Below are 13787 nucleotides of genomic sequence, written 5' to 3'. Positions count from 1 at the left end.
ATAGATATAGATATAGATATAGATATAGATAGATATAGATATCTAGATATCTAGATATCTAAATTACCACAGACAAAATCATAATTTATGTACATATACAAAAACATATATACCAAAATGTACACACACACACACACACACACACACATACCAGACAATCCAAGCACAAAATAGACAATACTGTTGTTGAGTTTATGAAGAGTGAATAAATGAATAATTATATTTCTATGTTACTCTTTTTTTTTTGGAAATATATTTTTATTGATTTCAGAGAGGAAGGGAGAGAGAGAGAGATAGAAACAGCAGTGATGAGAGAGAATCTTCAATTGGCTGCCCCCTGCACACCCACTACTAGGGATCAAGCCCACAGTTGGGCATGTGACCTGCTTAGGAACCAAACTGTGACCTCCTGGATCACAGTTTAACACTCAACCACTGAGCGGCACCAGCTGGGCTGCGTTTCTCTTACAGACAGAATTATAGTATTTAGATAATTTCATCTCTCCATTTCGATAAATAATTATTGTCTTAACAGAGCTTATTTAATTGTATTAGGAAACACATTTTTCTGCATAAATAGGAATTATTTAATTAATATTTAGTGATAACATATTTCAAAAATGTTTCTCTAAAATATTGGCAAACACTCAATCACTCAATAAATAAATCTGAGAGAAGAAATTAATAGTATATATGTATATACCCACATAAATACACATGTACTTTCCTATTTGAAAACTTTTGAAAATATACTCACCCTTCACTTCTCATTTTAGCACTGTTCATATGACTCTAAGATGTTTATTGTTTTTCATAATATTTGTCTGCTCTATATTATGTCTTATATTTAAATACAAATACTTATTTAAAGCAAACTCTTCACAGCACCAGTAATAGTAACTGCTAATCTGAATGACAACTGGATCTACTGTTTACTAAGTTTTGACCTCAATACATATTTTTGTTATGGTACTGTCTTTGGATTATAAATGTTGGTGAATGTGATTAACATATTTGGATACACATAATTTTAATTTTCTAAATGGCTCTAGAGACTATGCATTCAAAATCATAATGTAAAGAGGTTCAGTAGTGAGTTAGTTCACCTTATCCACTTGGTATTGTGAGACATAACATGTTTTTTGAAAACAGAAAAGGAAAAAATTCTGCATGCCTTCTCTTCCCAAACCTATTTTACAATGAGAATCGCTTCACTGTTATCCAGGAATTTTCTGATTCTAAGGATAAGTTCTTTAAACTTACAATCTGTAAAGCTCCTTAAGGAATGTTCAGAGATCTGTAGACCCTCATGCACCAAAGCTTCAAACATAGTTGGTAGGTTAGTGTTCGTTTCACTAAAAAGTGTTCTGTGGGAAGCTCCTTTCCCTATTGAGGTTGATATAAGATTAATTCTTAAATTAAAGAATCAGGCTTTTTCATATTATAATCTTCATAGGCCCAAATTTTTCATAGGAAAGTTATCAAAATATTATATCAACTACATAAAAGTTGTAAATTTACCTGCATTTATAATTAAAGCTTAGACTGTCATTACATTATAACAACTTACCGATTATGAGGTACTTCCTTATATGCTCTATTCACTGGATCCATAAAGAATTTTATTGCTGTGGTTTTAAATCATGATTTTATACCCCAGGTAACTAGTTAAGCATTTAAAATTCTATACATTGAGAAAATACTATCTACATAATCTAAACATTTTCTAAGTTCAACTCTTTGACATTCATACTCTGGTAGAGGGTAGTTTATAATACATTTTATCTTGGCCAAACCCAAATGACTTCTAGGATGGCTATTTAAACACATGTAACTGATTTAAAAGCAAGTGAATGGTGATAAATACAAAAAAGAACTTACTTTCTCTATATTGCCATAGCTGTGATACTACAACGATATAAAAAAAAGCAAAGAAAACCTGAAATGAATTTTTTCATATTAAGGAGCTTAATGACTGTACTAAATAACTAAAATTAATACTTGTTCTGAAGTAGTTTGAAAAACATGATTAGCTCTATAGGCATAACGATGCAATGCTTATGCTTTCATATAAAGCCACATAGTACAAGCCGAGACTTGTTTCCTTGTACTATTTTCTTCCTGCTCCTCCTAAATTGTATGGCACTTAAGATTAGACTCTCCCATCCCTTGCAGAAATTACCGAGTCTACAGAGGGATGATGGCTTATGCTGTACAAATGCACACTGGAAAGCAGGTTTTAAGATGCAACATTCTCCAGGCCTAATTCAGCCGCAGAACACATGCCTGGCTGTAGCAGAAGCCTGGCGCAATGCTGTGGAAGCTGCACGCTGATCCAAGAACCATGCGCTCAAAGACATGGTACCTGAACATGAAGTTTTCAAGAAGATTAATTACAAGTACCACTCATCAGAAATACCAGAATCAGCGCCCAGGAAAGCCATGAGACCATGTTTTCCCTTGAGAGCATGAACTTATATAGAAATCCTCCCCTTATGATGAATGTTCCTCTTGATTTTTATCCAATTAAATAATGAAATTTAACTTTCAGAGATAGAAGAGAATGTTAGCAACTGGCCTACTTCCACTGAAATGCGCTCACATTTCATTTGTTTTCAATCAGCTAACAAATGTTTGACTCTCACAAACTGCTGTATGAATCAAGAGGCGAAAATAAAAGATTCAGCCATTACAGATTGCCTTTAAAATCTAGCCATTGACCTCAAAACCCCTTCTGGGTTTTGTCTTGTAAGTAGAAGAGGAAAATTTTTTGGTCAGACATACTATCGGGCCTTAGTCTGATCTTTTGGATATGCATATCCATATCTTGAATGAAGACATTTCACTTGACGAACAGGTAGCCACATAGTTGAGACCACTGGGTTGCTTATCCAAGGCAGGAAGTACACAACTAGAACCAATAGTTCTCTTTGATGGACCACTTTTTGAATGGTTAAAAATATAAATCACCTGTATTTGGTTTGGCCTCAACATTTAAAATGTGCAATCCCCCCTAGACTCCTTTTAAAGTAGACTTAATAAGGACAGAATATATGAAACTAAAAATAATTATGTGGTAATTGAAGGATAAAGTAAAGGGGCATCAAGAGGGCAGAAGAAAAGGCTGGTTTATCTTGAGAAGATCCACAAAGAATTGTCATCTAAACCAGTCTTCATTGAGTAATTTCAGCAGAAATATACTAAAGCACCAGAACAGTTCTCTAAAATGGCTATTCACACACCCGTCTGTGCTTCTGTAAGAGACACCTCACATTCGGTCATTTTAAATTAAAAAAATGCATAAATCACCTGGGACTGCATTTTTTTTTTCTATTTTTCACTAATAATCTTATTTCTGAATTTGTTCCAGTCTACAGCTAATTATCAGTTATCTCTAAAGAATAAGAAAGTATTTATAAATTAAACCTAGAAACAACTCTAAACTCTACTTAAATATCATTTTTCACCAAGAGCCTTGAAAATTGCCAATATTCATAAACCTCTCACTTTTGCTTTATAATTTCTTTCCCAAAACCCTCACTCAGGCTCCAATAAGCAATGATATCAACAGGAAAAAGTTGAGTCAAGAGAATAAGCTAGACATTTAGTTAATCCACAAACCTACAGTAATTTTGGGAGATGCCCTTTACTCTTCATAAAACTATAATTAATATTCAAAAGTAGGAAATTTTCCAACTCTTTTTTTTTTGCCTGCTCAGTTTTGGGTAGAACATTTTAGGGAGAAATTAATGTAGATCAGGGAAATTTTTAAAAAATGGGTACACTGGGCCAATTACTTAATGATCAAGACACAAGGAACTTTTTCTTCCCCATATAATGATGCTTTCCTCCTTTTAATTACTTTACAGTGATCACTTAGGGCTTTGCAGACATATGATTTAACAACTTTTCTAAACTACATGAAATCCAAGATATGTAGTGCCCAAATGCATACAGACTATGGCCCTTCATATCCAAAAACTTATGATCACCCTAGTCTTCTTTTAAAAGAGCTTATCCCAAAACACATGAAAACAAACATTTCCATTTGGAGCACATGGGTTGGATGGATGGAAAATTATCCTTACAGATCTGAATATGGAAGCACTAATTAAACATCTATGTGAGTCTCATTTTGGTAATACAATTGACTTATAAGGGCTGAATCAACAACAAAAAGTTGTGGTCTTACTTTAACGAAATAAAAGCAGATAAATAAATAAAAATGCATGCCCTCAAGTTCTTGACTATCTTGAACTTTAAACATTCCTATCATGTTTTAAAATAGATATAAATCCTATGATCATGCAATTATTGCTTTTAAAAGTGTACAGGGACTAAACTGGAAAACTCATTAGCAGAACCAGATATGATGTTGAGGCTGCCCGTGTAGCTGACCATGCTGTGATGTGTCACACGATTCAGCAGAGAGCAGCTGAGCATGTCTAGCAGTTCCTTGCCACGGCAGGGGAAGGAACATAGCTGAGTAGCATGCAGGCCAGTCAAGATTCATTTAGTAAGTAATTGTACTTGTACACTTGCTTGGGTAACCTGGGTAAAAGTGGTGGCACGAGCCTCTGGCTGGTTAAAAACCCCCAGAGCTGCATTCTTGATGGCTCCCGCTCGATTTTACCCCTGTGAGAAGTAAGAATGGTAAGCAGTGAAGGTCACAGCAGGATAATGCTAGATTGTGCTTTGGAATTCAACTTCAAATATGACTCTTAAGAGCATTTATTCTATATCCTTTACCTAAGAAGACAATGAAACCTTTTAAGGACTAAATTGTCAAAATTGATAATTATAAAAAATTCAAAGAAATCATGCTTATGGAAACTTGAAAAAAGATAAAAATGAACAGAATTATATGTTATATCTTGTCACAATATTTGTGTAATTCCAGACTATTCAAAAAGAAAAAGATCGCTATTTTGAAATCTGTACCTTAAATTTTCTTACATTTTTTTCATGCAAAGCTTTATGTTTATTTTCATACCAGACTGTTTGTTAGTGGTCCATATATATCATATATCATATACTATATAATAACAGCAATTCATTTTTTATCTCTAAAAACTTTTATCTAAAAATTTCTCCCCAACTGTGTTACAGCTGGATAGAGTTTATTATGAAAATCAATAAAAGGAGTTGATTAGATAGGTTTTATACACCATCTACATTAATGATTAATTTACTGCCTCTTCCTAAAGCAGAAATGAAATGTAAAATTTCTTCTCTTCCTTTTTTTTTTTTTCTGTGATAAATGTATCACTCTGCTGGGTTTAGCTTGTTTTCTCACTTTGTCAGCAAAGAGATACGATACTGTGCTCTCCAAAGCACAGCTCAATGTTTTTTTGCTACTTGTGGTAAAAAACAACAACAACAACAATAACTAAGAAACTTGAGCCAAAATGTCACTTTGAGAATATGTGTGTGTGTGTGCACGCATGCACACATGCTTGCATGCATGTGCACAATAATTACTAAAAAAAAGAACACAGCTAACATTAATGTGCTCCTGAAATATGTTCAATGTCAGCAGTTTTCAGAAAATCAAAACTGAACTTTGCTGAAATTTATTTAAATCTTCTCTATAATGTTAGAACATGCTGATTTTTGTTTTAAAAAAGTGTACTTTTAATTTTTGTGTGAGCATATATGAAAATTGATTGCCCTGTTATCTTTCCAGGGATTTTTTTGGTACTAGTTTTAAAAATCATTGACATAAAATTTACTGTTGAATTTAATTTTACTGCACAAAATATTTTGCCATTTTATCCTAACTTTGTAAAAGTATTTAACTGTATATTTACTTTGATTCATTTTCCCACCTTATTTTCTGTACACTTTAAACAATTTCATTACATTCTGTAATTAGATTCCATGTATCCAAAATTAGCTTGAAAGAAGAGAGAATGCTTATTGAAAAAGTCACCCAATAAAGGAATTTTTGTTCTGATAACAAAATGTTTTCTAGGACTTGATAATGAAGACATTGTATCACATTATTCCAAATTTATGATTTTTTAGCCACTAAAAAGACATGACAGTGAGGTAGTATTCTACAAAGCAATCATTTGAGATATCTACAGACATTACAGAGTTTTTTGAAGTATTATGGAAAGCAACTGTTTCAAGATACTTAGTTTTCACGGTGCCAAGGTGATGAAACCTGGGATATTAATGTAGCAAACATTTCTCCAGCTCTTTGTCTTTTCTAGCTCTTTTTGAACCCAACCTAGTCTGGTCCCTTGTCTTCCCTCATTTTTTCTTTGTACTTACCTCTTCGGTAAGCTCCTGTAATTTCAAGGGATCAGAGAATTATGAATCTGCATTTTTGAAGCTATTTTTAAACCCTGACCTTTCACCCAGCCTCTGGTTCCACACATTGTCACTTCTACTTCAGCATAGCATAATGAAATTCCTTCTCTTCCCATATAAGCCTGGTGATCTTTTCTACAAAGAGTTTTAGACATTGGCATTACCATTTTTCCAATTTCCCAGATTTTTTATTGGGTTTATCAAACCCTCACACTTACTCCCTTACTCCAGAATTTCCTCACCTCATTGCTATCAAATGATTGCTACTACATTCCCCACCACAACCCCACTTATCCCTCACTCTAAACTGTTTAACTCATTGATACAAAATAAAATTTCCTAAAACATCATTTTTCTGTTGGTTTTCCCCTGCTTCAATATAGACAGCTTCTTATTGACTATGCAACCAATTCCAAACTCATCAACTTATTTCAAAGACTGAGCAATCTGAAACTAACTCATTCAAAATATGTTCCACTATCTTCTCAACCAATTCTTTATTCATGTTGATTGTTTCACTGGCTCACCTTAATATTAAGCTCACTCTCAATTCTGTCTTTAGTTTAGTAGGTTTTTGCTTTTTTGCTTTCTCTTTGCATATTTGACCCAGACTTTGAGGTCTGTTTTAATTTTATCTCTTCCATTTAGCAACTTACTATGTTCTTGCTGTTCTTAATACCCACACCCTTCTATTCAATGCTATAGGATTAATCTTTTTAATGTCTTTAATTATTTTGTGAGTTAGTGTTAGCTTCCTCAAAGATGTTGAGGTTTCCCTGAAGGGGGTTATGTTATGGAGCGCTCTTTTAATTCTTTCTTACTCTTGGTATCCAGCAGAATGCTAAGTTGATCAAAGTATTCAATAAATGTTTGTTAATTAATTGGTGTCTCCTCTTAAATAAATCAATAACAGATGAAAAATTAGAATTAACTTCTTATTTTACTAGAATGAGCAACATATAGATTAGGATTGAATTCACTAAGTAGACTTTGAGTGGAATTCAGAGAAAAAAATCTTATGCATCATTTAATGTCTATTTTTACTCTTTCCAAAATATTTTCAAACTTACTGTTATATATCAGCAGTTATGAAATGCCTAAAAAAGATTAAAAAGCTATCACTTGTAATATTGTCAACTACTTATTACTTATACAAATTCTGTTGCTACTGTTATTTAAAAAAGAAAGTTATAAAATATGCTCACAAAATCAGACAACACTGGTCTGATTCCTGGGGCGTCAATATTATGCCCTCAAACTAAAACTTTCTTTTATAACTCCATGGTAGACTTATTTCTTACTGGTATATTAGAAGTTCACAAATAAGTAATAGTAAAAATTTTAATACTGTTCTCCACAACACAATACTGCAGAATTAATACCATTAAGCTACTAATATGGTATCCTTTGAATTCTTATCATAAAGTGGGAAAAATTCCCTACTTTCTTTTCTTTTAAATAACTAGTCTATGACAATAAAAGTAGCTTTTGAATCTATAATTTAACTGTAATCTTCAAGTAGAGCTTTTGTAAGTAGTTCTTAGTATTTTCAAGTTCATCTGGAAGATTTGCTCATCACCGACTGGGCAAAATATAATCAGTGCTATTTGTAGCTTTCTAATATGTACAACTCTTTCATAAATGAATAACACAGTATCATAGGCAATAAAACTTTCAGAGGTGAACAAAAACTACATAAACTTTCACATTAAAACTGTAGCAAACCCTAATATATTATAGAAAGTAAGGAGATGACACTTTCACAATGATCAATAAAATATGGTTCCTTGATTTTTCTAAAGAGCATAATTAGTACAGAATAGAAAGTATTAGTTAACATCTCTTTTTTGGAAGGCCATATTTTTAAATTAGACTTTCAAACTATCAGGAAAATGAATATTAATTATTCAAAATGAACATGTTCTATGGAAAGTTGGAATTCCTATGATTGAATTTCCCAATGAAGAATATTTTATACTTTTTGAATATTACCATAGATAATGTCCAATATACTTTTAAATAACATAAACACATAAGAATACTAAGTAATCTTATTGCCTGGTTATTCAAAGAAAGGCAACACAAAGTTTAAAAGCATTCTTACCTCTTTGCTTTCTTCTAGTTCAGACTCACTGCTGAACTCTTCAGTATTTAAGTTTTCAAAGTCAGACTCTCCAACAGCAATTGGCACTGTCACAGTGAGGCTGGGGTTGTTGATGAAGGACATATCATTTTCATCGATTACATATTTTTCAACACTGCTTCCAGTACCTACACCACTGGTGGTTCCATTCCCATCTTTTAGATAATTAAGCTCTTTGCTTATTTCAATTCCAGTATTATTGGATATGCAGCTGTCTATTTTGTTGCCTTCCTGGATTTCTAGGACTTTTGGCTTTCTAATAAAGGTTTTTCGGAAACAGTCCCGTATCTTACTTTTCACATAATCAATTCCCTTTTGCATCCTTCCTACTGCAATCTGGAGATTGTTCATTTCGTTATCATCATCAGTAGCAGCAAGGTTGTCAGAGCTAAATGAACTCAACAATAAGGCCAGAAAGAGGTTCAGAACCTAAAAGAAAAAAAGAATTGTTACATTAATATTGAAATATGCATTATTATAATAACTTAAGACACTCATAGATCTTTGCTAAAATTAATTCATCAAATGCTTCTACATTGCTTACTGTATTTTAGACACCATGTCTTAATTACGTACTACTTAAAAGAACCTGACATCTGTCTGCTGTAAGGGCAGAATGGGAAAACAAGCTCCATCTATTTCCTACTGAGGACAATGGGGAAGCAGAGCTTCTAAGATTTAAATTGTGTCTACTCAGAGTGGTCAATGAAAAATAAATCCCATTTTTATGTCTTAGCTCTATGAGAAAAAAGTAGATATTTTCATCTTAGTCATTTTTACTTCATGTTATCAGTTTGTATAGGGAATGTCTAGTTTTGTGTTTAAATAATGAATTTATTTGTTTAATAGCCTAGCAACATGTTAAAACAATATACTTGAAATGTACATTCCTTTGTCCAATAGCCACAAACTTTTATAACAGCAGGAATTTCTAAATTCAAATTATATAATACATTTCCCATAAATATGCTTTGAAATTTGTGTCCAAATAGTTCAACAGATGGAGAAAAATCTAAAATTATCCCAAGGCATAGGCTAGACCCATAAATTACTTTTCTCTTTCCTCTTTTTGTACAGAAAATATGAGGAAATCTTATCTCTGAGAGTATCTCTGGGATACATGGAGAAAATTATCTAATTATCAGATAAAATATGACTAATACAGAATAATTAATTATAACTGATGCAAAAGGAAATTTATTTATAGGAATATTTTTAGCCTGAAATGTAGTTACTGAGTTAAAAAAATGTTACATGGTAGGAAAACACATGAAAATAAAAAATCCCAGTTTGTTTCCTTATTTCTTTATCAAATTTTGTTCAGAATATAGAGCTTCTTAATTTATTATTCTGAAAAAATTGCTTATTCAAAGGTATTCCACAACATTATTTTAAGCATTCTCATTTGAAATGTACCTCTCAAGGCATAGTCCAGTATGATAATATAAAGAAATGCTTTGTCTACACATGATTGAGAAATTTAATCATTAAAACTAAATATACAAATTGTGTTTTTACATCCATACTTTTAAGCCAGAGCCAAAAGTAGGTCTTTTACATCTAGTCAATGTCCATTCGTATGAGTAACTTAAACTGTAATAATTTTATTTTCCTTTTAGAAAGCATATACAGGGAAGAATATATTTAGTTCCTCCCAAGCCATTTGGATAATTACAATATATAGCTAAAAATACTAGTATAATGCTCTATTTCATTGAAATTTGTCTTCAAAATTTGGTACTGTGTAACTTACGCCCTTGAGTAAGTGAACAATATGAACTCTGAACTTATAAAGAGTGATTTCAAGATAGTTGTATTTTAAGATATATTGGAGATTATTATTTTATCAAAATAATATTAGGATAAAAATAATTCAGGTTATAAAATATTATGATAAAATATTTTTGATTATAAAAACATTTACTTGAAGAAAAACACTAATATTTCCCCCCCAAAAAAACTTCAGATAGATCTCATCATCATAGCAACCACAATATTTCAGTTTTGTTATTCCAGTTTCATGGTTTGGAAACTTGAGAATTTAAGTTACTGGCCCATGCTTAGAGTGTCAGCACTGGGATCTGAGTCTAAGTCATTGATGAAAAACCAAAGATCTGTCTATTGTGTAAGCCTACCATCCTAGCTACTGTCTGATCTTGTTCTTTTTTAAAAAATAATATATTTTTATTGATTTCAGAGGGGAAGGGTGAGGGAGAGAGAGATAGAAACATCAATGATGAGAAAAGAATCAGTGATTGGCTGCCTCCTGCATGCTCCACACTGGGGTTTGAGCCTGCAACCCAGGTATGTGCCCTGACTGGGAATCGAATCATGATCTCCTGGTTCATAGGTTGATGCTCAACCACTGAGCCACGCCAGCTGGTCTGTTCTTATTATGAATATTTGCAATGTATACGTACCACGAGGTTTCCAATGACCATGACCAACATGAAAACAATAAGGCACATGGTTTGGCCAGCGACCTCCATGCAGTCCCACATGGTCTCTATCCATTCTCCACATAGGACGCGGAACACAATCAGGAAGGAGTGGAAGAAGTCATTCATGTGCCAGCGTGGGAGCTTACAGTCACTGGAGATCTTGCAGACACATTCTTTGTAGCTCTTACCAAAGAGCTGCATGCCGACTACGGCAAAAATGAAGACGATGATGGCCAACACCAAGGTGAGGTTACCCAGAGCCCCCACTGAATTGCCAATGATCTTAATGAGCATGTTCAGGGTGGGCCAGGATTTTGCCAACTTGAAAACTCGAAGCTGCAATCAAGTGAAAAGCTACTCTTAGCAGCAATCACAATATAGATTTTGAAGTTAAACATCATTTAATTAGTGTACTATATTGTAGACCAACTCTGTGGGATACAAATTTGGATATAAAAATCTCAAAACATACGAAACAAATTCAAATCCAGGAAAAGGTGTTAATAATATTGGAATTGCAAATCAAATCATAATATTATTTAAATGCAAAAGTAAAAAAGATATAATATTTCAGATGTGATAAATAAAACATTTCTGATTCATCAACAGATACATCTATGAAAACAAATTAATATTTTGATTAGAGACATGAATTTAGCAAATTAATGTCATCCTCATACTATATTTCTGAGAGTAAAAAGAAATACATATCTTATTGCACATTTATAAAATAAAAGTAAAATAAACTACTTTGATAAAAACAACTTATAGAAAGCTCTCTGTCCATTTGAAAAAAATACACATTTTACTTATTTTCCAACAAAATTTTACATATTTTTTAAAAAAATGTTAGCTGACCTCAGAAAGTTTGCTTTACTATTGTTTAAAGTGCTGATGCTATCAAATATTTTCCTACATGTACCTTTAATGTAGCTCCCACTAATATAAGGTTGATAAAAAGCAAAGATTAATTGGGACCTGAAGTTTTTATTTGCATTTATGTATAGACTTTAAAGCAAAAACAAGTTAAGGAATTTAAAACATAATTTTAGAAGCACATAAATGTTTTTAAATGTGCCCTACATAGTTAATCATTATGAAGTGTTTCAACCATTTTTATCATTCTTAGAAAACAGTCACACTTAATTTTAAAGAGAACATTTATATATTTTCATAGACTACCACACATATTGGTATAAATTTAAAACTCAAAGTAAATATTTTATAAATACATTTTGATTCACTTGCAGAAGAAATTTTCTGTTAATGAAAAAGAAAATATAAACGGTCTATGTGCAGATACCAGTCTGAATGATCTCAGTACAGACAATCCCTCCACATTGGACAGGCCAAGCTCCATCAAACTGAGGCTGACAATAATGCCATCGAAGATATTCCAGCCCTCCTGGAAATAGTAATAGGGATCCATGGCAATGATCTTGAGAACCATTTCTGCTGTGAAGATCCCAGTGAAGACCTACAGTAAAGAAATGTGACAACTTGATACAAGCTTAGCATTTTATTTCAGGGGAGTATTTTAAATAGATTTGTTTTATTTAACAAATCTGATAGATTTTCAGGAAAATGCTGATTTTAAAACATTTCATCGTTCACATTTTAAATTTGATACCAAATAACAGCTATGGAGTTGTCGCTATTTTTAGTACACTATGCTTCTATAATCACAATTTTTTTTTTAGTATTTTTACATTAAGAAAAAAATCTATGTTATTGGAATATTTACACATAAATATTTTAAATTTAGTAAAAACAGTAATTTGTTCATGATTTTTGTTTTTTAAGAGACAATGTCTTATTTCTATGATTTTATAAAAATTCCTGAAAAATTCCTGAAAAATTCCTGAAAGAGTGTGCCACAAATGTTTTATAATAAGTATCTCTGGGTGCATGCCTCAGAATTGAGGTTAATGATTCATAGAACAAGGAACTGCAGATTTCATTAAAGCAGTAGGAGAACATCCTCAGTATGCACACATCCATAATTAAGACTAATAAATTATCTGAGTGGTTGCATGAATGTCTATTTGACAATAGAAAGAAAAACAATAAAACAAACTCAAAATTTGTTTCTTAACTCAAAACCGTAGGCAAAGAGGCCCAAGGGCACAAAGAGTTATGAAATTACTCTTGCAAAATAAGAAACTTTTAAGGCAATTCTCTTAAACAACTATAAGTAAAAGCTGTATTTTAGGACTTCAAAGTAAAACTTACTATTTACTAAGGTAAGTCAGCCTTTACCTTGGAGAAACTCTGTCAAAATAACAGTCATAATTATTTCCTAAAACATCATATTAATTAAAAATCTTTATCCACTCTTACTAATATGTCAGTGGAGCAAATATCTCATTTTCCCAGTCACAGTATGACCTAAAGAAAATACCCATCCAGAAAAAAAAAAATCTCCATTTCATCATTTATTCACTCAAATGTATTTCAAGCAAGCTTGGTACATGAAAATTCAGATACATTGTTGAGTGTACATTGAAATGTGATTATTTTTTCATTTTATGGAATGACTCACCATGATTATTTTCCCCCTGGTGAATCTAAAATAAGTTCTGATTTATACATATAGCATTTCTTATGTAAAGCTTCAGATGCAACTACTATTTGAAATAGGCAGCTTACTAATAGAAATATATTGAACTACCCAGGAAAGAGTTAGAAGCTATCCAGGTAGATGAACTACAAATATCTCTACCTACAGAAAATCATAAGGTGATCTTTTTAGCTAATTGTGTTTCTTTAGGCTTTTATATTTTCAAACAACCTGTAAGATCCTTAGAGCAGGTACCATGATCTGAGTTCCCTTCCGGGTTTAGCAGAATAAGGATATATCATAGACCCTTAATCACTGGTTACAA

At 32.2% G+C, this 13787-nt stretch overlaps 1 protein-coding gene across 1 annotated transcript in view; it reads right to left on the bottom strand.

Moving 5' to 3' along the window:
* Positions 1-13787, bottom strand: part of SCN3A (sodium voltage-gated channel alpha subunit 3) — a 110771-nt gene that overhangs the window by 26550 nt on the left and 70434 nt on the right. Inside the window, exons 16-18 of the mRNA XM_036320582.1 lie at positions 12206-12379; positions 10882-11238; positions 8423-8890 (exon numbers count right to left, since the gene is read on the bottom strand). Coding sequence (XP_036176475.1) covers positions 8423-8890; positions 10882-11238; positions 12206-12379 — 999 coding nt within the window. The remainder of the gene's footprint in view (positions 1-8422; positions 8891-10881; positions 11239-12205; positions 12380-13787) is intronic.

Source organism: Myotis myotis, unplaced genomic scaffold (assembly GCF_014108235.1).
Source record: "Myotis myotis isolate mMyoMyo1 unplaced genomic scaffold, mMyoMyo1.p scaffold_m19_p_8, whole genome shotgun sequence".
Lineage (NCBI taxonomy): Eukaryota > Metazoa > Chordata > Mammalia > Chiroptera > Vespertilionidae > Myotis > Myotis myotis.
Note: the sequence above shows the minus strand (reverse complement) of the source record. Positions and strands in the feature narration are given on the sequence as shown.